General features: G+C 51.9%; 1 protein-coding gene across 8 annotated transcripts in view; it reads left to right on the forward strand.

The window, feature by feature from the left end:
- Positions 1-6342: 6342 nt before the first annotated feature.
- Positions 6343-25230, forward strand: part of DIP2C (disco interacting protein 2 homolog C) — a 416980-nt gene continuing 398092 nt past the window's right edge. For 3 of the 8 annotated variants that reach the window (XM_058682053.1, XM_058682059.1, XM_058682060.1), the window contains exon 1: positions 6398-6654. In XM_058682053.1, coding sequence (XP_058538036.1) covers positions 6570-6654 — 85 coding nt within the window. In that variant the 5' untranslated portion in view covers positions 6398-6569. Of the gene's footprint in view, positions 6655-25230 lie in introns of all 8 variants that reach the window. The other 5 variants (XM_058682051.1, XM_058682054.1, XM_058682050.1 and 2 more) reach the window with 3 other exon arrangements.

A 25230-nucleotide genomic window follows, 5' to 3' on the forward strand; every position in this document is an offset into this window, starting at 1 on the left:
GGATGAGGTCAATTTGAAAATTTTCTTTTATGATGCTGTTTCACTTTGTGGATTTTATTTTTTTTTTATTTTTTATTAAAAAAAATTTTTTTTAACGTTTATTTATTTTTGACACAGAGAGAGACAGGGCATGAACGGGGGAGGGTCAGAGAGAGGGAGACACAGAATCTGAAACAGGCTCCAGGCTCTGAGCTGTCAGCACAGAGCCCGACGCGGGGCTCGAACTCACAGTCTGCAAGATCATGACCTGAGCCGAAGTTGGCTGCTTAACCGACTGAGCCACCCAGGTGCCCCACATTTTGTGGATTTTAAAAAATATTTAAGTTTTTTTTTTTTTTTGAGAGTCACAGAGAGTGCAAGCAGGGGAGGGTCAGAGAGGGGGGGGGGGGGACAGAGGATCTGAAGCAGGCTCCAGGCTCTGAGCTGTCAGCTGAGCCCGATGTGGGGCTTGAACTCACAAACCGTGAGATCATGACCTGAGTCGAAGTCGGACACTTAACCGACTGAGCCACCCAGGCGTCCCCACTTTGTGGATTTGATGGCAAGATTTTTTAAGAAAAAAAATTTTTTTAATGTTTATTTTATTATTTTTGAGACAGAGAGAGACAGAGCATGAACGGGGGAGGGGCAGAGAGAGAGGGAGACACAGAATCGGAAGCAGGCTCCAGGCTCTGAGCCACCAGCCCAGAGCCCGACGCGGGGCTCGAACTCACGGACCGCGAGATCATGACCTGAGCCGAAGTCGGACGCTCAACCAACTGAGCCACCCAGGCGTCCCTGATGGCAAGATTTTAGTCTTCAACCACTCTCCTCTCTTCTACCTCCAAAACTTATGTTTTAAGCCCTTAAAAAAACCTTATATCTGAGAACACTTTGTAAAACCTTGAATAAAAAAAGCCTATGTGTGACTTGTCTCAGCAGTTAATTGATACGATTTCTGGGAATGACAATTAATCTTGACATTAGCTTAATTAAGCTAGACATTAGTCAATCATAATTGGCAGAGGAAATATGCTATAAAAATATGATGCGATCTAAGACCAAACAGGATGAATCTTTGGATAATTCGTTGTTTTGTGCTCCCACATCACCTTTAGTAGAAGTGATTAACAATTCACTAAAATGATCAGAAATAATTACCTTATTGATAGTTGCAAATTGATTTGTAATAATGAATACAAGGAAACACTCGGGCTGTTTGTCGAGGATAAATTTCACACACTTGTGTTTCCATCAACATCTTTGACTCAGGTGAATCGTCATCACTTCCGGCAATGGCAAGGAAAAGCAAATTAACTGTGCTGTGGGGTTCTTTGGGATTACTTCTCTCTTCTCCTTCGCCCACACTCTTGTTCTTGTGTCTTCACTTCCAGAGGAGGACAGTCAGCACAGGCGAGATGCAAATACCCGTGTGGTTCACCAAACTTAGTCACATGCATATTATTTAGTTAATTCTGTAAGGATTCAAGAAAAATCATAAAATGTTAATGGCTTCTTGCTTGCATAGAATAGTCTCATTCAAGGTTTCAAGCTGCTTTCTAAGTACTGACTAATTAAACCCAAACTTTCTGTATCAGATTATTCACTTTTTTCCTTTCTTTAAACCCAACTCACTTCACCCAAGTTGAAGTGCTGATAATATGGTAAGACCCAAATGAAACTTGACCCCACACAGAAATTGCCAGGCATGTTCTGTAGGAGGACTTCAGCCGTGGAAGGCTGGGGCATAGGAGGGCTGTGGGCACCGCAGCCCCCAGGATTTATGATAGAAAAACTTGGAGAAAACCCACCGTGGTATTTTACAACGAACAATTCCTAGTGGCTTTGGAAAAGGTAAAAAATTCACAAGATTGGGGTATGCAGGAGAAAGCATAGAATTAACAAATCCCTCATGAATCTGATGAGGAGTGAACTGATCAACTTTTATCAGCAGTAAGGCTTCGGAAGTCAAGGTACGAACTCTGAGATACGCATCTGTGAGCGAGGCTGTCACCTGCCTGTCTTTCTCTACCTACAGTTACCTCATTAATAAGTAAGCCCTCTCCGCCTGGTTTAGTACGTTCCTTTACTGCTCTCTTCCATCCCCACCAGATTGTCTGAAATCTAGAGCCAAGTGATATGTGAACGGTTAAGTTCTCACTCAGAAGTGGCTGGGAGCTCGGCGAAACAGAAAACAGTAGAGGTGAGCTGTCATACGTGGGCAAATAATTGTGACACATCACCCATGGCAGGCAGTACAGCAAGACAGACAGAGGCCCCCAAATCCTAGCTGGCATGATGGTTAAGTAATTAGGTCTATGTAGCTGCCCCACATGGAACTCCAAACACTGTCTCCGGGACGGGCCTCACTGGGACGGAATGGGAGCAGAGAGCTGACCGCTTCATGTTTCAGAGTTTCTTTAATCCACTGGCCTCGGCCAAGCTGCCTCCAAGTCGGCCAGGATCACCACTGTGGGGCCGCTCTCTCCTCACCAGGGAATGTTTTGTGCTGTGTCTCAGACCCTCTGGGTTTTGTTATGTAAAGATGGCTTGTTTGATAAATTAAACCATGCCGGTGTGTTAATAAATGCCATTGATGTGTAACCACTCTCAGGTAGCTGTCTTAAGATTTTCCAGTGACTTTTTGAAAATAATCGACCGTAGTGCAAAGATGCAACTCAGATGATGGAATTTTCAGGGCTTTTGGCAGACGTTTGAAGCAAATAACCCTTCACGCTTATTCAATTCATTCTAATAAGCCTCTGTTGGGTATTGTTATGTCCACCTCGACACACATTTGAACCCGGTTTTTATACATAGACTCACACACATACATACCCACAAGCATAACAGAAACAATATGCTGTTTATGTGTCATTAAACAACACAGTGGGAAGGTTGTAGACTAGTTGTCAGGTAAGACGCACACATAGACTATGAATCCAGGTGGCACAGGTAGAAAAAGAGGCGTGTGATTCAAGAAGTGGGCTTGAATCTTCCCAATGAGGAGGTTAGGAAGGAAGCTTCATGGAAGAAGTGGTATGTGAAGCGGACAGGAACGGGTGCGACTGGATGTGTGGCTGTGACACAGGTGGGGTAAGGGAGGGTGACAGGAAGGTGGAGGAACTCTGCAGGTGAATGCAGGTGCATGGTGGGGAGTCGTGGAGCAGAAGGTAGGGAAGGAAACCGTGCCAGGCCTGTGAACCTTCAATGTCAAAACAAGGAGGCTTTCAGCTTGCAGGCAAAGAGTCAGTATAGATTGTAGAGCAAAGGGACTATGGCCTGTTCGAAGTGGCACTTGGAAGATCACTCTAGCAGCCATGGTAGGAAAGGTTAGAAGGAAGAGACTGGTGGGGGGGTGGGGAGTGTGCTGGAGGCCTGACTTAGGTGGTGGCAGTGCACAGAAGTGGGGGAATGTGTGAGGTTGCTAAGAGGCAGGGCTCAGAGCACGGATCACTAGGAGCGAGGCTGCATTCAGAGATCATGAGCAGAGGTCGAGGATCGGCAGTAGGCGGGGTCGGATTTCGGACATAGCGTGCTTTGAGGACATGGCAGGATTTCCAGATAAAATTGTCAGGCCGTTGGAAAAGCCAAGTGTACACCACCCCTTTTGTGTGTGTGTGTGTGTGTGTGTGTGTGTGTGTGTAGAGACACAAGAGCCTGCTGAAGCGAAGAGCCATCAGCTCAGAATCGAAGTATCAGACCATAGTCTTCTTTGGAGCTGACCTCAGTTCCAGCGTCATACGTGAATGACCCAGACCCATCCATGCATTAAGAAGGGAATCTGTAGTCTTACTGGGACATCATCCTGCCCTCCACTGACTTGACCTCACTTACTGTTTGAGGCACAGCCCCACTTTGATGTAAGGGACCCAGGGCTTTGCTCTGCAGACAGGCTGTGAATCCCAGTTCTGCTGAGCGTTATTTCTGTAAAGCCTTCCACCTGCAGCATGAACAGACTGGACTGCAGGGCTCTCTGCAACATGGTGGTCTGTCTATCATGAACAGGGGACAGGAATGGCGTATACAGGTTGGCTCCCACGGTCCGCTAGACTCACGCCCGTAGAACATGAAGCAGAGGAGTTTGGGGTTCACCCTTCTCAGGCTTGTCATTGCAGATATCTGCTGCTCCCCCACAATTCCCCACTGGCAAGACAGCTCTGTGTGAGAAAAGCCAACACCTAAGTTGTCACAACGGCCACATCAAGGGAAAGGACAAAGATGAGGAGGAAGCCTTGGTGTTGAGGGGCCTCCACCAGTGAAGAAGAGAAATAAAAAGGTCAAATATGATAAGGGCAGCAAGTCTCAGGAGCACAGCAAAGGAGGAAGAGATTTTCTGGGGTTGATGTTAGGCATGCATGTGGGAGGGTGTGGGCAGAGCAGGGGAGTGGGTGCTCAGGGAAAGCCACACCATGAAGAAAGGCGCTAAAGAGAAGAAAGAGCAAGCCTCCTGAGGAGGAGCACACCAGCTCCTTGGGATGCACTGCCTGTGGGATGCAGCCGGGACTGCAGGGTGGAGCTGGTGGCGGAGGGTCTCCAGTCTGGCAGAGCTGGGCTTGTGTTCAGTAGATAGTCCCTGGGCTGGGAAGGAATGGCAGTGTGCTTCTGGGAGCCAACCCCAGCCACAGGGTGGAGTGCGAACTCGCAGGCGAACTGAGTGGGAAGGCTTCAGGGGAGCAGCAGGCGGCGACCAGGAGTGACCATGAGCTCAGTTGATTCAGTCCTTGTGCCAGAGCCTTGAGAGGACTGGAAAGCAGAGGGTGCATGGAGACTGAGGAAGAGAAGTGTCCAGGACTCTTTCCAGTGGAAGTAAACAGTCAGAAGGAGCTGGCTTACTTTGGGTTTTTGGGGTTTGGGTACGGGGGCATCTCAGCAGGCTCTTCAGTTGGACAGTGGGATGTGTGAGAGAGCCTCTCAAAATCAGGACAGAGGCACAGACTTGGTCATCAGCGGTGCCACGGTGACCCCGATGTGGTGGGAGCTGACCCACCAAGAGGAAAGCATACAAGGAGTGCAAAAGAAAAGGGCCGAGGGCCATGTCACAGGACCATCGTGGCCAGGGCGTGGGGAAATACAGGAGCCGGGGTCTGAGGATGGCCGGGTCCCCCTGACCATGTGCCACCGGGTCACAGCCTGGTGGCGCTGATGTGGGAAGTGGGGGCTGGGCCACGCCGTCGCTCCTCTTTTCCTCAGGTGGGGAAGTGGAGCCCAGTCTGGGACGCTGATCACCCCAAGGGCACGGGCTGGCAGGTTCTGGATCCAGAATTAGGAACTTGGCATCTAGCGCCTAGTCCACGGCCGCACTGTCATTACACCCTCACCCCCAAGGATCCACAGAAAATCGTTCAGCTAAGACCGAGAACACTTCAGTGTTAACTGTACGTTAGGCCCGGGCTCCAGCAGGCATTTTTGTCTTAAGCCGGGAGGAGGCGGAGGCGGGGCTGGGCCGGTGCGCGCGCCCCGCGCCCCCGAGCGCGCCCCCGGAGCGCGCGCTGCGCCGGCCCGTCCGGCCCGACCCACCTCCCGCGCGCGGCCTCGCGCTCATCCCCGCGCCCCCGCCTCATCCCCCGGTGCGCGCCCCCGGCCGAAAGCTCACCACCCACCACCCCTGCCGCCCGCGGACGCGGCCCCGCCAGCCCCTCCCTAGCCCCCGCGCGCGTCCTCGTCCTCGTTCTCGGTCCCCGGTTCCCCATCCCCGCCCGCCCGGCCCCCGCCCGGCCCCCCGAGCGCGCCCCTACCCCCACAATCGTTCCCCATCACCGTCTTCTGCCAGGCTCCCCCCCCCCCAGGGCGCTCCCCCCCCATTCCGGGGCGCCCCCCACCACTCTTTCCCCATCTCCACCCCCGCGCGCCCCCAGCCCGGTCCCCGTGCGACCCCCGCCCCGGCCCCCCCGAGCGCCTTTCCCCCTTTCCCGGGCGCCCCCCTTCGTTCCCCATCTTCGCCCCCGCGGCCCCCCTTTCGCAGACGCCCCCCCACACTCATTCCCTATTCCCGCTCCCGCGCGCCCTCCGCCCAGCTCCCCCCGAGCGCTCCCCCTCGCCGTTCCTGGGCGACCCCCACACTCATTCCCCATCTCCGCCCCCGCGCGCCCCCCCCCCCCGCACTGGTCCCCCGAGCGCGCCCCCCCACTCGTTCCCTATCCCCGCCCCCGCGCGCCCCCCGCCCAGCCCCCCCGAGCGACCCCCCCCTTCTCGTTCCTGGGCGACCCCCACACTCGTTCCCCATCCTCACCCCCGCGCGCCCCCGCCCGGACCCCGAGAGTCCCTCTCCCCACCCCTCCCCCCACCCCCGCGCGCCCCCCGCCCGGGCCGCATTCCCCGCGCGCCCCGGGCCCCCGCCCCGCCCCCGAGCGCGCCCCCGCCGCCAGCGCGCCCCGGAGCAGCGGCGGGTCCGGGGGCGCGCTCGGGGGGCCGGGCGGGGGCGCGGGCGCGAGGCCGCGTGGCGGGGCCGCGCCGAGGAGGCGCCGGGGGAGGAGCGCTCGCTGCGCCGCGCCCGGCCTGCCGCTCGGTGCGGGTCCGCGGGGCGCGAGGAGCGGCCAGACCGCGGCCTGCGAACAAAGGGAGGCGGCCGGGGCGGGGGCGCCGCGAGCATGGCGGACCGCGGCCTGGAGGGTACGGCGCTGCCTCTGGAGGTGCGGGCGCGGCTGGCCGAGCTGGAGCTCGAGCTGTCGGAAGGTAACAGGCCCGGCCGGGCCGCGCGGGCGCGGGGGCGCGGGGGGGGGGGGCCGGGGCGCGGGGGGGAGGACGGGGCGGCGGGCGGCGGGCGGGGGGGAGCGGGCGGGGGGCGCCGGGCGGGGGTGCGCGCGGCCCTGTTCCCGCCCCGGGCCCGGGTCCCCTGCGCTGCGGGTGCCTGCGGGTGTCCGCGCTGCGGCGGGGCCTGGGGCGGGGACGGGGGGCGCGGGGAGCGGGGGGGGGGCTGAGCCGTGGGTGGGGGGAACCTGGGCCGCGGGTCGCCCGCCTGGCGGGGAGCCGTGTCCTTGGTGCGCGTCCGTGCGCTCGCCCCGCGGCCGGCGCTGGGGACACGTCCGCGTCGCGCGGCCTGGGGTGCCGGCCGGCCTGGTTCTAACGCGAAACTTGGCGTTGCACTTGGGGGCTGGAGGCGGCGCGGGGCGCGCACTATTGTTCCGTGTGTCGTGCTGGGCAGGGCGGGGGCCGCGGCCGGGCCCCCCTCCCACCCCCCCCCCCCCCACCCCCCCGCAGCAGCTCTGCTGTCGCGCGCTCATCTCGCACATCCACACTGGTGACAGATTTGCTACAGGGACCGCACGGAGTGTTAGATGCGGCTTCTCATCTGCTCTTAGTGGCGGGGTCATGTGCTCAACTGTCATAAGTTTAGGTCGCGTTTTGCGGCCTCTCAAGAAAGGAACCACCAAAGTTCCGAAATGTGAAGTGTTTAATATGTATTTCGTGTCCCCGGCTCGCCCTGCAGAGGCCACCCCATGATGTCGGGTGGGGACAGGCCGGCCGGCTTTGAATTTACATTTGGGGCCCTTCGGCCTGGTGAACTTTTGTGTGTGTGAGTGTGTGCGCGCGTGTGTAACGGTTCTGTTAGGGCGGGGAGCCAGAACGCACGTTCACTCGTGCCAATTTTCATCGGCAGGGAGGAGCTAATGTTGACTTTATGTTTTCCTTTTTAACACGTTCAGGGCAAGGGAGGGATTGGCGTGGGGGCTGTGGTGTCGTGTTAACTGCCTTTTCAGGGTTACAGGCACTGGACGCCTTTCTATTTTTCTGTTTCAAACTTGGGGTTCTGCAGGGCACTGTAATGTTCTGTAATGTGAAGCAGCCCCGTGGGAGGAGAGGAGGCTGTTTCCTGGACTGTGTGTGCTCAGCAGACACTATTCTGGCTGCTGGAAGGCAAGAGGGCTTTGCTAGTGCCTCCGAGGACCCCAAGGCAGGGCACACGAGGAGTAGCCTGCTGAGAACAATATTTAGACTCAAACTGGTGGATAAAGTGTGCGGGGTGGGCAGATTGCTTGAACGGACGGAGTCTCCACTGGAAAGTATTTGTCCAAGTTCTGCGATTTTGTCAGTGTTTAGATGGGGTTCGCCCCACTTTGAGGCACCCCCCCCGGCCCTAGTCATGTTTGCCCCGCTCAGTATTCCTTATGGGACCCTGACATTCGTGCTTTACCCCCACACGCTTTTGCTGTGTCTGCGTTCCCCTGACATTTTGTGTCAGTGCCCCATCTGTGTTAGCAAAGTGGGAAGCCGTCTGAGCTCCACAGGATTGCACCACCTCCCCCGTCAGCCTGGACATCAGCTTGCGTTTGCTCCTCGAGTCTGGGATAGTGCTGAGGAGATGTGTCCTGGCCCCGTGCTGCACGGGGCTGTGGCTTAGGCACCCGAACCTGGGGGCACGCTTACCTGTTAGATGACACTCACCTGTCACCAGCCATCACTCTTGTTCCCGCTGACCAGAGGGTGGCAAAAACACTTTAGACCAAGGGTTGCTCAGTCTGATTCTCCGTGAACACCTTCTGTCTGTACAGGTTTTTCAAAGGGGCTTCGTCAACTTCCCATTGGGTGTCAGGGCGGAGAGAGGGGTATGTGTCTGCATATGGGAAGTACATTATTGTCTTTCTGTGTAAGCCTTGTGAGACTTGGCCTGAACACTGAAGAATGAAACAAGAGGGTTGGCGCACTGACCTGTCCAGCCCTACCCCCTCTGCCCTGGCTCGTTAGCCGTGTCGTGTTTGACTTGCTTTGTTCATGCTGAACTGGTGGAGTCTTCTTTGGAATTTCAGGTCTTGTAACCACATAGAGTAGTTGTTCCTGGCTTAAATTGGTGAATCAACTTGTTTTTCAGTATTGCATCAGAGAAGCCAAAGATTGGAAGGGTCAGAAATCTGTCTTTTTACATCGTGGAACTTAAAACTCCCTCAGCACATCCGCTTGCAAAGTGAAATGTTCAAACAACTCTGATCACATTTAACCCTCGGTCATGATTCATGTGGAGAGAATTCTGTGAGTTAGTCTTCATCATTTTATTGTAATATCAGAAAATATTATGGAAACACGTGCAATCTCCAGTGCTCGGTTCCTGCTGAGGAGGGTGGAAAACAATGTGTATATAGATTGAAGAAACACCTTCCTGTATGGCCTGCCAGCCCCTAATGGGAGTCTTTTTTTTTTTTTTATTTATTTTTGGGACAGAGAGAGACAGAGCATGAACGGGGGAGGGGCAGAGAGAGAGGGAGACACAGAATCGGAAACAGGCTCCAGGCTCCGAGCCGTCAGCCCAGAGCCTGATGCGGGGCTCGAACTCACGGACCGCGAGATCGTGACCTGGCTGAAGTCGGACGCTTAACCGACTGCGCCACCCAGGCGCCCCATAATGGGAGTCTTGGTGTGGACTTCTCTGCACCGGTGCAGTATGGGTTTGTGCTGTCTGCTGGGTGTTGTTATGGATGCTGGTGCTGTGTTGTTTTCTAGGGTCACTGTTAAAGGGTTGCAGATTGACTTCTCAGGCTTCAGAACTCCGATTTTTCCGTCCTGCTCTGCTGGTTGCCTCCTTTTTTCTTTCCGCTGTGTGTGACTACCCTGTGCCTCCCTCGCTGGGGAAAGCCTCTCACTGTAGAACGGCATCGTCAGCAAAGTGCAGGAGTTTTCTGTGGGGAGATGTGGCAGGCGGCCCCTCCTTGGGGCACTGACAGCCTCCGGTCCACGTGTCTGGGTAGAGTCGTGGGTGTGGGCCGTGTCCGTCTGCTCAAACACGGGCCTGCAGGGGAGATGCCGGTGAGCTGGCTGGCTGCAGGGCACCAGGTGGGGTGACCGGCCGAGGCTCCTCTCCCCTAAATCATTTCCTCTTCCCTCCCCTTCGCGACATCTCACCTTTTGGAATGGTGCGTTTTTCCTATTTGGCTTTAAGAAGGCCCCCAAATAATTTCATTTGGCTTAAGGAAAAACTTTAAATGGAAACACCAAGAAAAGTAGAGAAGAAACGGAAAACTTAAAAAAGACTCAGGTCTTAAAAAAATTTTCAGTTGTTGATCGAAATGTAGCAATACGTTTGTGTGTTCCCTGATGGTTGTGTCCCGGTCTGTGTGTACCCTGCGCTTGCCACAGATGGAGGCCTTCTCTCCCCCAGGACTGGCTGAATTCTTATTTTGGTAGAACTTAGGGAAACCACCTCCCGATACAGCCTGTGAAAATTGGTTGGTGTTTGTAGAAGAGCAGGTTTTAAGAAATCCACGTTCTACATTTTGTGGTTGTTGTTACTTTGCTCACTTCCTAATTTTTGCTTATGGGGTTACTCAGTTCATGCTCTGCTTTGCTAATTAATACACCAAATTACTTTACCTGTTAGGATCTGGAGCAGAGTCTGGTGGGACACTTTCTTAGTGAGTAGCTACCTAAGGAGGCAGGTGAAAGGTAATCTAACGTCGGTTCTTTGTGTCGGTCAAGGGACCAATGACTTTTTTTTTTTTTTTTTTTTTTTTTTTAAGTAATTGCGGGCCAGCAGTTCATATGCACGTTCCTGTCACCAAAGAATAAAATCTGAAAGGGATGGCCAGTCGGAATGTTTGTTGACTTTCAGTGTGGCATTTTCGGGGCTGTTGGGCACAAGATAAGAGAGGCACTTAGCTCTGGAACTCGAGTCCTACCCCTGTGTTCTCGGAGGCCCCGCTCTACAGACTTCAGGGCTCTGCCCTGGCTGACACCTTAGGACCACCCTCCAAAGCTGTGAGGCCCGGCCATCTCTAATGCGACCCACACTTTGTGTACGTTACCCTCATTGAAAGGATATAGTTGACTCTTCAGAACAAGTGTGTGGAAAAACTGTTTTCCTTCAGGCGCTCATTGATAATTTGTTGTCATTGGAGGAGAGGAAGGGAGGGGTCCCCAGAGTGGGGAAATGACAGCTGTGAGGCCACGTGGACCCCACCCTGAATCAGACCTCAAATTTGGTAACAGAATTTGTTTACTTTGTTACATCTGCCTCAAAGTTGTCAAATAGCTATAAGTATTGTGGTGAATGAAATGGAATGCTTGGCATGATAAACCCACAATATTGTTACCTGTATTTAAAAAAAATATTTACAAAATGGCAGCGTTGATATGTGTGAGATTTGAAATGTGTGGATTTAAATTATAAGAGTTCTTCAGAGTTAGGAAAATAGTTAAATTTGAATGTTCTTTTCTCGATGAATAAATATAGATGTCAAATTTAGCCCGGAAGCTGGAAGAGTAAACACGCACACATTAAAGGCATAGACCTGTAAAATTGTTCCGAGTGCTCATAACATATTTGCAGCGCTGTAGTTACGCCTAGATCTGAGCTTTATGAGGTCAAAGCGGTAACAATGACTCTATTTTGTTTTATACTGGGCCCACTGGTTTTATACTCTTGTTATGGTTTGGAGGCTACAAGCTGTTGGATGTTATGAGTCACTCTCTGCCTCTTCCTCATCCCAGCCGTTTTCACATGGGTTGTCGCTTTTTTTAGAGCTGGTTTTTTTTTTTTTTTTTTTTTTTTTTTTTAAGCAGTGATTTATGGGATGAGTTGTATTCTTCTGGATGGTAAAGAGAATGTGTTGAATAATCTTCGTTTTGATGGCCTATATCTATAGGCTGACTCACTAGTTCAAATCCTATATTATTAAGCTCATTTCCAGTCCTTGTCATAATCGCTCAAGCATGCTGAAGAAGAATCAAATTCTTGGCTGCAGGTACTTGACTTGGTTTTGCGTATCGCTGTTGACCCTGGGAGCGGGGGACGTTTGATCTGTTGTAACATGCACCGTGGGCGCCGCGGTGGATTTCTGGACGCTTTACAGGGTTGGCGCTCTCCTGATGCTTCACTTTCTCCTTCTCCACCTCTGCTGTCAAGGTCTCCAACTTTAGTTTTTTGTGATTTTCTTTCCTTCCTTCTCTTTCTTTCTCTCTATTCTTCCTTCTTTTGTGTTATTTCTTTTCTTTCTTTCTCTTTCCTTCTCTTCTTTCTTTCTTTCTTTCTTTCTTTCTTTCTTTCTTTCTTTCTTTCTTTCTTTCTTTCCCTCCCTCCCTCCCTCCCTCCCTCCCTCCCTTCCTTCCTTCCTTCCTTCCTTCCTTCCTTCCTTCCTTCCTTCCTTCCTTCCTTCCTTCCTTCCTTCTTGCCATTCAGAGATGACCTATTGTTACCAGTGCTCTGTTCTTTTCTGCTAAGAGGGTCAAAAACTTGTCATGTCTCAAAAGAAGTAATTGCTTCCGTTTGCTGGTGATGATAATAAATAGCGCTCTCAAAGAGGAGACTCTGGGAACCCCAGCTGGTGTGGGGTAAGAAAGTAGGAGTCAGCATGCCGGAGACACCAGTGTTTGTCCTCCGAACACACGTAAAGTGCACTCCTTTCTTCTGGACCCAGTTGGGGTTTTTAATGTTAATAATCCCTCGAGACAAAGTGGGGAAGCGCTAAGGTCCTGAGTTGTAAAAGATAACACGGCAGCAAGCAGTCCCCTCGGGGGAGGAGGCTGCTAGTCAGTGCTGTTGCTGTTGAAAATCCTGGAGAGTAAAATGGGCTCTCTGTGCTGTGTGCTTTGCAAATCGAGAGCGTTCCTTACTGAAGGGCTTTGTCCAGTGGGTATTAAAAATCAGAAAAAAAAAAAAAAAGACCAAACTATCCAAGATAAAGAGAAGTGAAGGGATTCTGTGATTGATACCAGGTTAGAAGTATGTCTTTTTCTTCTGGGCTGATGGTTGTAAGTTGGGTGTCTGCTGATTGGGTTGGAAATCTGTGTCCTAATGAAAAGATTGGGGCCCACGGGCCAGGTCCCGTCTAGTTCTGTCAGCTCCAGAGAGAGGATTCCTCACATACTTCCTCACAATTGTGAACAGCTAATTTTTTAACTCAATTATCTGGGTAGTCAAGTCATTTAATAATGTGATAACACATTTAATAACTTTTAAGCTATTTAGAAATTACGTGTAAGCTTCAGATCCACCTGGCTCAGGGCTGAGTATCTGGTTTGGGAGGAAGGCGTTCACAGCTATGGCTCCTGCTCTGGGGACGTGGTCCTGTGCCGAGGAACACCTGGTTCCAAGAGCGCAGGAAGGGTTCTGCTTGTGTTGTGACCAGACCTCACATGGGTGGGGCTTGCCCTGTGCCAGGAGTGTATGGGACAAATGAAAGCCTGCAGAGGGGGAGGCCAACATGTCCCAGAGTTTCTTTAGCGAGCACACTTTTGTCCCCTGATGTGGGAGGTCTGATCGTGCTCTCATTCTGACCCGGAGCCACGTATCCTGACTCCGGCACTCTCGAGAAACACAGGAGCATCTATTTTGAATCCTGTGTTATCCCCTGTTCCCCCTCTTCGCCAAGTTGAAATTCCCTTCTCGATAAAGAGGAAGTTGGCACGGATTCACCCTGATGGTCTTTCTGAGGAAGTATCAAGAGATACTTCTTGGGAAAAATAGACTTTGTAGGCTGCTCTACCTGAAATGAAAACGGAAATGTAAACTGTATTGTTATTAATTAACCTTCTGGGGAGATTCCGAAGCTGCTTCATGAATAAGTTAACACAGATAGAGATTACTTCTTAAAAAAATTTTTTTAATGTTTATTGATTTTTGACAGAGAAACAGAGCATGAGCAGGGGAGGGGCAGAGAGAGAGGGAGACACAGGATCTGAAGCAGGCTGCGGGCTCTGAGCCATCAGCACAGAGCCCGATGCGGGGCTCGAACTCACAGACCGCGAGATCGTGACCTGAGCCGAAGCCGGATGCTCAACCTACTGAGCCACCCAGGCGCCCCTAGAGATTACCTCTTGTGTTGCAGACAGAGCATGGCCAGTCACTTCGGTGTGACAGTTACCTGTATGCTGACAAAATGTAGCTTACAAATCCTTAGGTAAGGATGTCAAGTATATTTAAGAGCAGTTGCAAAGCCTGCTCTTGTCAGAGGAAAGGAACAGATGAAATATTTTAGTTGGCCACGTGCTTTCGAAAGGACAGGTTTGCTAAGGAGCCATCAGCTGGAGGGGGCTGGATTTTAGTAGAGTGGGAATTCAGAGCACAAAATTCCATTTTTAACTTATGGATGACCTTCTTCTATGCTTCCTGAATCTCTTTGGATGTTTTCCTAAATCCTATTTGTAGGGCTTTGTGGGAGGATCTTGAGGTGTGTCTGTTGAGAAGACCTCTTCCTGATCTCCGTCCAGGTGGAGAGGATGTGTGGGCCCATCCTGGGTGAGCTGGCTCGTCTCCCTAGCCTCAGTTTCCTCAGCTGTCAGGGGGAGCACCCGACCCTACCTCCGGGGTGGTATCGAGGCTCAGTGAGGTGATGACGTGTTATCTGCTTGGTAAACATCCGGGTCTGCTTTCTGTCCCAGGTGTGTCCACTGGGCTAGAGCACCTGGTGCTTGTTGGCCCTGGCTGGCCGTGAGTGAGTTTATCCAGGTGGACTGAGGTTAGAGTGACTTCTGAGCAGCCTTGTGAGAACAGAAGTGGAAGGAGGGTGTGGGAGGGCACACTTCTTAACTAATGTTACCTGAGCACTTGCTGTGAACCAATAGTGTCAGAGCCTAATGCCCCCCCCCCCTTTTTTTTAAATTTTTTTTTAACGTTTTATTTATTTTTGAGACAGAGAGAGACAGAGCATGAACGGCGCAGGGACAGAGAGAGAGGGAGACACAGAATCGGAAACAGGCTCCAGGCTCTGAGCCATCAGCCCAGAGCCCGACGTGGGGCTCAAACTCACGGACCGCGAGATCGTGACCTGAGCTGAAGTCGGACGCTTTAACCGACTGAGCCACCCAGGCACCCCAATGCCCGCCCCCCCCCCCCCCTTTTTAAAGACAAAACTTCTTCCTTCCTGATGGGCTCTTTGGTCAGTACACCTTTAAGCCTATTTTTGCGGGGGGGAAGTAGGAGAGGCACATCCTATTTAGGTTCTGGTCCAGGTGTTCCTGGGAAGCACGTCCTACTTACGTTCTGGCCCAGGTGTTCCTGGGAAGCACGTCCTACTTACATTCTGGCCCGCGTGTTCCTGGGAAGCATGTCCCACATAAGTTCTAGTCCCACCGCATCTCTGCACTGCGTTGGGCTTCCAGTTGGAGTTATTCCCAAAGCTTCCTGGAGGAGTGGCCTGGATCTGCCCCCGGATGACGAGGCTCAGAGCCCCACTGGCTGTGACTTTGGGACTCTTTCTTCTGGACACGCGTGTTCGTCAGCCTTCAGCATGTGGGGAGGTGCTGGGCTGAATGCCCCTTCTCATGCCCTGTGTCTGGTGATTCGTGAGTACAGATATCATTTGACAAGCCCCACAGGTGAGACCCTGTGGGCCTCGGGTCGTTCTGAGAGGCCAGGCCCCTCCCAAGATTCAGAGCTTGGCATTGGGGATGGGCAGGGTTGCTGTGGCGATGGCCCTGTGCCCCGCTTGCTGAACGCCCGAGGGCTTCACCCTGTGTGATGACATCTGTGACGTTTTGGGGCTTTGGCCTGCACACTTGCCTTGCCAGTCACATGGATTGAGCACTGTTTCGGTTTGTGTGTCGGCTCTCATAAGCATCTTTTACTTTTCCTGTTTTCATAGCTGCTTTTAAAATAAAAACTAGGGGTGGGGTTTTTAGGCAGCTCCCCCACCCCGGTACCACGTGGACTTAATGCTATCTCGAAGTTGTGGCTTCAATTACATACAATGACTATTTAAAAGTAACATGAAACAAGGTACAGATGGGCTTTGTGCTAGATTAAGTGAGCGTGACCAGGCTTCAAAACAATTCTAGTATTCCAACATAGTGGATGTTAAGAGCTGGTGAGATTTAGTAACATAAAGCAGTCTTTAAGGCACTCCTTAAGCAAGGGCATGATTAAATTTAAGTCGTTAAAATACACACCTTTAAAATTCAGGAAATAGTCTACCAGCTTTCCAAGACTGAAACTTTGTTACTAATGTGCGTTGTACTGTCCCTCCACGGTCACAAGTTACTGCGGTAGTGTGATACCATGTCAGGAAATTCGGTAAAAATAAGGTTTTGCGGGTGGATTGCGAGTTCATTTCGCTTTTTAGCACAGGTGACTCTAGGCCTCCTTTGATGGCCACGCTTTCCCCGTGGACCACAGCAGGACGCAGTCACACGAGCACTCGCCCTTGGGGCTGTTTTGCTGTTGATATCAGCGTGCAGACTCCGAGACGTTTCTCTCTCACTTGTACACAAATATGAAAAGTAGAATTTGCTTTTCTTTTTTCATATGTAGATGTGAGCAGTTATTATTTAGATCCCCGATGAGGAAGGGATTTATGACAGTTGGTAATTTAGAATTCTTCCCTTGTATTAGGAAGATCTGGCCCTGGACCCAGGCAGGAAGTAGCCTTGACTTTGTTTGATGACTTTGTTTAGTGTTTGGCACAAATAGGATTCTGGGTGAGATCTGCCCTTGATGGAAAGCGTGTGAGCGAAAGGGGCGCTCTGACAGTGTTCTGTTCTGCGTCCCATGCTTCGAGAGGGCAAGGCCTTGGGAAAGGAATGTGCAGGGTGGATTGCGCGGGTGGGCGCGTTCCGTGGCCGTTGGGCAGGTGACCGGCTGCTGGTTGGGAGTGCTGTCACCGGAGACGGGTGGCTCACAAGGTAGTGTGGGCCGCACAGCACTGGGAACGCTAACATTCCTGGAAACCAGGGTGCGAAGTCAACTTCGTAATTCCTTGTTGCCTTGGAGGCTTTGTATTGATGGGTTTGAGTCCTTTTAAAACAGTTTCTGAGGGGATGACCTCCTCTTTGAACAGACGAGGAAACTAGATTGCTCATGTTTAGAAGCTCATTAGTAGCGTCTTCCTGACGGTTCTCGGTATCCTCGACTGTGGGACTGCCTTTCCCGTGAACCACGCCTGGGGATCCGGCCTTTGATCTGGGCTCCGATAGAGGAGCTCTGTGGCGCCCGCGGGTGCTCTGGGGCGGGGGGCCCGGCGGTGGCCGTCCCTCCTGAAGCCGCGAGCCGGGGAGGACGCTCACGTCCTCGCCCCGCTTGGCGGTGATGGGGCGGGTTCACTCCGGACATTGTCTTAGCGGGCTGCCTCCCTGACTCGGCGTTTAAAATTGAATCTGCCGCCCAGGGACAGATACATGGGTGTCCGTTACACGACTCTTCACGTTTTCTGTGTGTTCGCAACTCCCTTCTCATGGCAGGTGGACAGAAAACGCAGCCCCTCTGCAGAGGCTAACCTTTCTGTTCTGCATCCGTTAGAACCAGGAGGCTGCGTGTGTGATTTTTGTCAGAAATCTTCATTGTTTTGGTCAAGAGACCATGCTGTTAATTCTTGGTCCTGTGTCTGGGAAAAGTCTTCTAAGTGAGGATCCAGGAGTAGTGTCTTCAGCGTCTCTACAAGGAAAGGGTGACCTCTCAGCTTCCCCGTTACCAACCAGGAGGGCGTCGATTGTGTTTAAGCCGCCAGCAGTTGCTCAGGAGGCGATCGGTTTCTAGCTTCAGGTAGAGAACTCTCGCTCCGAGTGCCCCTTCTGATCCCCAGCTCTTGCGGGGCTGAGGGCCACACCTACCGAGCCGTGCTTCTCTCTGGTCCCCAGAGAATTGGAGTCTTGTCAGTAGGAACGGGTGGTGCACAGTTTGGACGGTGAAATCTGACGTTGCAGACGGAGCTCGGTTTGGATGTGGGCGGTCCCTCCATCCGCGCCCACCGGTTGCCCTCTGTGCGCTAGGCCCTGCTCTAGGCGCCACTTTCTCAGCACTCCTGACCCGAGTTACACATGCCTCCTGAGAAGCCACCCTGCTCGGGAGCTTGCTCGAAGCCAGGTGGCTGGGGGTTAGGTCTGCGTCAGCCTGCTTTGCCCTTCAAGCCCTTCCTGACCCTGGTTTTCACTCCCGCCTCCCTGACCCCAGGCCCACCCTCATGGAGAACGTTAACCAGATCCAAAGTAGCAAATACGGTTTTTTAAAAGATGACCGGTTTCATGGTATCCGTGGTTTTTAAGACCTGTTTACTCCCATAGAACCTGAATATTTCTTCCACCTGATGTAACCATTGCCAGCTGGTACAGTTCTTCGAAGGATATTTTAGGAATGTAGCCTCAAACATCCTTTATTTTCATAACTATAATCTGCTTAATAAAGTCGTCAGGATGTGGCTTTCTTTTGTTCTCCTATTTTTAGTTTGGGATCCTTGAGAGGAAGCTATTTAGTGGTTACTCATAATTGTGAAGATAATCTAGTGATTAGAGAATCTTGTTAGGGCAAATCTTTTTTTAATTGAAGTATGGTTGACATACAATGCTATATGAGTTTCGGGTGCACAGTACAACATAATGATTTGACAATTCTACACATTATGAAATGCTCACCATGATAAGTGTAGTCTCCTCTGTTGGCAGAGTTATTACGGTATTGACTGTAGTCTCTGTTGACTTCTCCTCCCTGCAAAGACTTGTTTTATAGCTAGAAGTGTGTACCCCCCCCCCCCCCCCCCCCCCGCCCACTGACAACACCCAGTTCTTTACTACGTCTCCATTTTGTTCATTTGTTTTTTTTTTTAGATTCCACTCATAAGTGAAATTGGGACATGGGCGCCTGGGTGGCTCAGTTGGTTAAGCGTCTGACTTTGGCTCAGGTCATTATCTTGCGGTTTGCGAGTAGGAGCCCTGTGTTGGGCTCTGTGCTGACCGCTCAGAGCCTGGAGCTGCCTCGGAATCTTGTGTCTCCCTCTCTCTGTCCCTCCTTGGCCCATGCTCTCTCACTCTCTGTCAAAGAACAAGTAAACATTAAAAAATTAAAAAATCAGGACAAATCTTCCAGCTTCCTTTGCTGTATATAAGTAAGTCTTAATCCAGGTAAATGTTGGCAGGAATAACCGTGTTTAAAACAGGTAAGATTTTTGTGTGATACCTGGCTATCCTGGGGATACTGTCTCAAGAAATTTTCTAAAACATCCAGCTTTGTTTTCACTAGTTACACCCTCCCCTATTCCCTGATTATTCCTGTTTGCATCAGAATTTTGAATGTATGTATCTAAGCTGGTGCTTAAACAGTATGCATATACAGGCATGTAGGCCTTTTCCTAGAATGTGGGCCATTTGAGTATTTTTGGACAGTACAACTTCCCATTTCCTTGGTTAGAATACATGTAGCTCTTCATTAATAAAGATAAATGTTCTGGTATCAGAGACCCTTGACGACTTCTCTTGTTAAATAAATGCCAGTGCCAAGGTGGTTTTCTGTGCTGTGTGTTTAGAGATATCTCTTTCTCCCCCCCCCCCCATATATATACATACATATATGTATATATATATAATTTTAATGTGTGTTTTTGAGAGAGAATGCAAGTGGGTTAGGGGCAGAGAGAGAGGGAGACACAGAATCTGAAACAGGCTCCAGGCTCTGAGCTGTCAGCACAGAGCCTGACGCGGGGCTCGAACTCATGAGACGTGAGATCATGACCTGAGCCAAAGTCGGACGCTGAACCGACTGAGCCCCCCAGGCGCCCCATGTGCTGTGTGTTTACCATAGACTTGTCTTGCGAGAGTGCCACTACTGTTAGAAGTCCCGTGACTTGTTGGGACAGGACATGGAGCATTCATTCTGTCTTTGGGTCATTTGTGCATAGCTGGGTTGCACCTGTTCTGTAAGCCAGGAAAGCTGCTCTGCTTTGGACTCACGAGGGCCGTGGTTATCAGAACGAAGGGAAACAAGATCATTTTCTAGTTTATCTTAAATCTGAAATTGCCCCCGAGCTGCAGAATAACCCAATCTTAAAGAAAGATACGATTTGACTTTTAGTAGATTATACTAATTTGGTTAGTCTGGCTGAGTCATTATTCTGCATTGTGAATTGACTTTCTCTTTCGATTTATCCTTCTAATGGAGTGGTTCCAGATCACCTGTAGGCTCAGAATTAAGTGTGAATGTTGCTACTTGTAATTTAGACTAACTTGGTCTCTGAGATAACCAGAGGCCTGTATTTAATTTCCATTTACGCCTTTGTTGTAAACCCTAAGTTCAGTCCTCTCTTCCTCCTCCCTTTTGTCTTCTTTCTGACCCATAGCTGTCATATATGGGGGGGGTGGGTGTGGGTGGGGAGGGGTCCAGACTGTCTGAATCCTTGACAACCTTTGGAAAGGACCTGTTTTGAGCAAGACACCTTGAACAAACTTCCAGTTGTCTAGGCATCGCCAGTTTTGTTGGCCTCTGGAAAATCGTAACGCTCTTCCCAGGCTTTTGGCTGACCTTTCGTGGCTGTGCCAATGCTTCCCCTCATGGGGCCACGCGTACGGAGGCTCTGCAAGCCTGTTGCAGCACCGGCTGTATGCAGAAAAACTAAATAGTTCTATAATTAAGAAACCATACACTGCTATAGCGGGGGCACAGGGGTGCAAGTACACCTGGCTCTGGGGGTCCCCAACACCCCAGGTTTTGGCCCCTTGCCGCTGACAGAATCCAAAGGCAGAGAAGTGAGTAGTGGTGAGATAGGAAAGGAATTTATTTCAGCGAGGCCAGCGTCAGGAAGACCGAGGACTAGTGTTTCAAAGATGGCCTCCACTCTTAAAAACTGAGAACAAACTGAGGGTTGATGGGGGGGTGGGAGGAAGGGGAGGTGGGTGATGGGTATTGAGGAGGGCACCTGCTGGGATGAGCACTGGGTGTTGTATGGAAACCAATTGGACAATAAACTTCATATATTGGAAAAAAAAAATTTGGCATAGAGGAAAAAAAAAAAAAAGATGGTCTCCAAAGTGCCAGAAATCCTTCCAAGTTCATGGGTGGGGGGAGGGGTGGGGTGCAAAGGAGGGTGGGCACCTGCTGAATGTAGTGAACACTAGATCAATCCCTGTCTTGGGGTCTATCAGGGGAGGGGTCTGCTGGCTCCAGGTGGCCCTAGTGCCTCAAGGGGTAGTGTCTGTTCCCTCAGGAGATGCTCTGCCCTCAGGGTCCCCTGTCTGAGCCCAGAGACCAGCTGGGAGGTCAGGTCTGCATGGAGGCAGTGGGGGGCCTGTTTCCCTGCCATAAGTCCCCTCCCCTGGCTTGGAGCAGGATCATATTTTGTTCCTGTGGGTGACCGTGAGGGTCCTGGCCTCGGTTTAGCGCCTTGTGCTGAAGTGGGTATAAAATGGAAGATTGGCACATGCTCCATGAGCTACAGGGACCAGAGGTGCTCTAATCTGGTGTCGGCTGGGATGTTGGACGACCTTTTTGTCCTACCTTGTGGGGCTTCTGTGGCTCCTAAGGGAGGTATAGTGATAAATGTGAAGATTGGGGTTGGGGGAGTTCGCCCTGGGACATGTGTACTGTTTAACACCAGCTCTAGTGGACTTTTCGGAGGAGCACGCCCGGCCCCACCCTGGGGGAAGGGTGCGTGTGCACCTGCAAACCTCCATCCTGTGAGGCCAGTTACACCTGATTCTAGACTCAGCTGGAGGCTTCCTTTGCTGCCTGAGTGCTTCTGAATTGTCCTCCTTTTCTTAAGCATTCATTCAGTTGACTGTGTGAGCGTCTGCACCGGATACTGAGGGAGCGGTGAGAGCCGTTCCTGTAACCTGGCAGGACCCGGAACCTAAGCCTGTCGATGGGGCAGAGAGCCTAGTGGGACCCGCCACCAGCCAGTGCAGGGTTAGGTGAGGATTGAGCCATCCAGGGAGTGGAAGAAGGCGCTCCTGGGGCCCAGGGTGCTGGCTGTGGCTGTACTCTGCCCCCGGGGCTGCTGGGTTCCGCCTTCTCCTGCTCCCCTGGCTGGCCGTTTTCAGGCTGAGGCAGGGGGCTTCTTGGGCCAAGGGTCCTGGGCACTGAGCCTAATGAGAGGTGGCATCTGGGGCTTTCCTGGTTTTCAAGAGCACGCGTGAGTGGTTGGGGGCCCTGCTTGTGTGTTCTCTCCACGTTAAGTCCTAGCTGGCGAGCTGACTGTACAAGGCTCAATGTGTACTTTTCAGTAGGATGACTTTTGAGTAGAAAGCTACACCGAAGCATGAGGCCACGTCCGTGGAGATGACCTTATCCGACCTTCCTACTTTGTATGCAAGTTTACGGAAGTGCAGGGACTTGGGACCGGCCTCCTTCCAGCCCAGCCCAGATTGCTTCCTTCCAGGTGCTGGACTCGGGCAGGGGTGAATCATTAACAGCAGAGCCGCCAGCTCCTGAGGCTGTGGGCGTGCGTGGTGCACGGACTGTGTGTGCGGAATGTGTGCAGAGGGGAGTCTGTGCTGTGTTTCGGGTTCCTGTGGACGCTGGGCCCTCCCCACCTGGGGGGCAGCGGGGTGGGGTGACTCCTGTGCCCTGGCTTCTCCCTCCTCCGGCCATCCGGCTGGTGCCGTCCTCCCTCCGCCCTGTAGCACCACCCTTGCTTTGGTGGAGAGGCTCGGTGTTTTCCCCGGCTGCTCCCTCGTCCCCATGGCTGGGTGGTCCCTGGTCACTGGGGAGCCACCAAGTGGTTTCTGTGTAGGGAGGTGCTGTGTCTAACCTCAGGGACCCCCTGGGTTCTCCGTGTGGCCAACCTGTCCCCTCCCACCCCGGTCCCTCGCTGTGGTCTGGAGCAGTGGAGGCTCTGTTACTGTGCGCAAGACTGAGCTAAGCCCTCAATCGTCTGGGCTGTGAAGGAGAGACTATTTTGTAAGATCAGAGGTTGTCTGCCTCCTTGTTAGCATGTGAATGTTTGTTTTAGGTTCTACTTTTCCTAGGTCAGGAGGAGAGCCCTGCGTGGGACTGCTGTCGCCGTTCTGTTAGGTGCAGATGGGGAGTCTGCAGGCTGGTCCTGCAGCTCTGAGGTGGCCACGGTGTCACGTGTGACTGACGACTCAGCTGTGGCTGAGGACTTGCAGGGTCGGTGCTGGCCCTGACAGCTGAGGCATTACTCTCCGTAACATTTGACATATAAACATTTTTAAGTCTGTAAAACGGAAAAGGGCAGTAAGTGGCCTAGACCTCTCTCCTTTGCAGGTCTGCGAGGACGGTTGAAGAGTGTCAGGGAAGCTTCCCGGTGAGCCCTGACCTGCCATCCACTCCCCACCTGTCCTGCCTCTCCAGGCCTGTCCTGGCCTCTCTGCCCGGAGGGCCCCAGTTTTCCTCTGCTGTGGTCTTGCCCATCTGCTGGAGGACTGCTGTACCTTGCTGGGGTCTTGGTCTTTCTAAAGTGTATTTGTCAGCAAAGACTAGTAAAAATGAACTCTAGTGCAAACACTCGTTATGTGTTTCACAACACCAAACCTGTGACCCTGTTCTTGGTAAGAAATTTCCTTGTGGCAGAATACGATGTACGTTATAATCCCACTTCTATAAACAATCTGTAAACTGTTCCTGGTGGTCCTGTTAGGATACTAGTGGTGAGAGCTTTTTTCCCTTGCCTCTTGCACATTTCCATATGTATTTAAAAATTTTTTTTAACTGTTTATTTTTGAAAGCGAGACGGAGAGCTGAGAGCAAGTGGGGGAGGGACAGAGAGGGAGGGAGACACAGAATCCGAAGCAGGCTCCAGGCTCTGAGCCGTCAGCACAGAGCCTGATGTGGGGCTCGAACCCATGAATCGTGAGATCATGACCCAAGCCCAAGTCAGACGCTTAAAGGACTGAGCCACCCAGGCGCCCCTTTCCACAGGTATTTTTAACCAAAGTACTTCTGTATTCCAGTAGAGTGAAAGTTATGATTAATGTCATTAAATCTTTTGACACAGTGCTGAAAAGGTTGATAATAAAAAGCACAACAATAGTTGGTCCTTACAAATTAGCATTTTTGTTCAAACAAATTTTTCCTTGTCTTCCCTGCTGCCAGAGGAAGGTGCTGTGGCCGCAGACGTTCTGGGGACTTCCGCTCTTTTTTGGCCTCTGGAGGTGTGATGGCTCTGATCATGCACCTCAACAAAGGCACTGTCACCTGGCCCGTGAGCCGTGTCCACACCCAGCTGGCAGTCTGACGGCCAGCGGTCCGTGGGACACTCCTGCAGCCACCTGCAGAAAGCCAGGCCAGTGGGAACTGCCATTGCAGTTGAAACTTTGAACAGGTGCAGGCAAATACTTGGGCCAGCACGTTGGCCTGAGCTCTGCTTTATTACCTGTCTGTTCTGCGGTACCTGGCCATTTGTTGCAATCACTTGGGAAACTGGTTTCAGGCCATTAACCCTGGCCTTTAGAACCCAGCCCAGGGGCGGGGCCAGGGCGTGGCTCCGTGAGGGTTTCCAGCGCAGCTGGCCAGCCTTTGGGAGCCAGTGGCTTCTCCCCCTTGAAGATAATCCTCTGTCTTCCTGTAAGTGTATCCTGCCAAGGAGGCAGGTGTTTTGACCGGTGGGCTTGGCTGTGCCAGCCTTTGGGGGAAGGTAATGGTGTCCTCTGCTGTGTTTTCAATTTTCCTGGTAGGTACTAAGGGAAAGGCTGTTCGTAGAAGACCACTTGGAAGAGAATGGATTTTCAGGCGTCTGTTGGGTGAAACTTTCTTCAAATAAACGCACCCCTGCCCCAGCGGCGGAGGAAGGACACGAGCGGTTCTTGTGCTGTGACAGCTGTGTGTCATGTGCACAACAGTGACCCCTGCCCTTTTCCACCACACTTACCCCCAGGGTCAAGGGTCAAGCACCGGGGAAGCAGGAAGGTGAAGGCCCGCACCCTCTGCAGACCTTCTGTGGGTGACCTCCACCTGATGACTTCCCTGGGTCAGCAGGTTCTGTTCAGGGGTTCATGGGTCCCAAGTAAGATTGGTGGGGTGGCTTGGCATTCAAGCCCTTAGAGGAGCCTAGCTGCTGTTTTCACTTTCCTCTGGGGCACCTTTTTGCTGTGATTGGTTGCCTTTGTGGGAAACAGTGTGAGGCCCTTGCTCAGGGAGGGTTCCCTCGTGGGAAGGACCCAGCCCTGTCCCAGGTTCTGCAGCATTTCGTATGGGCGCGTGGGCAGGAGCAAGGCTCCCTCAACTTGCGCCTTGTCACAGGTGTTTGAAAAGGTAGAATCTACCAGACTTCTGTTAAAGAAAACTCAATCTTTTGAACAGTTCTGAGTGTTCCTGTTTTGGAAAGCTAACTTCTATCCTGCTGTACTTAGAGTTTATTTAGTGTTTCTTAGGTGAATTTTCCCCATTTTCCCAACTAGATATCCCTACTGGACTTCTAGGATTAAAAGTCTTTAAATTGTGGAGGGGTGCCTGGGTGGCTCAGTTGGTTGAGCGTCCGACTTCAGCTCAGGTCACGATCTCACGGTTCATGAGTTCCAGCCCTGTCTCAGGCTCTGTGCTGACAGCTCGGAGCCTGGAGCCTGCTTCGGATTCTGTGTCTCCCTCTCTCTCTGCCCCTCCCCTGCTCATGCTCTGTCTCTCACTCTTTCGAAAATAATAAACATTAAAAAAAATCATTTGTAATCTTAAAA

The sequence above is a fragment of the Neofelis nebulosa genome, chromosome 8 (assembly GCF_028018385.1).
Source record: "Neofelis nebulosa isolate mNeoNeb1 chromosome 8, mNeoNeb1.pri, whole genome shotgun sequence".
In the NCBI taxonomy this organism is placed as follows: Eukaryota; Metazoa; Chordata; class Mammalia; order Carnivora; family Felidae; genus Neofelis; species Neofelis nebulosa.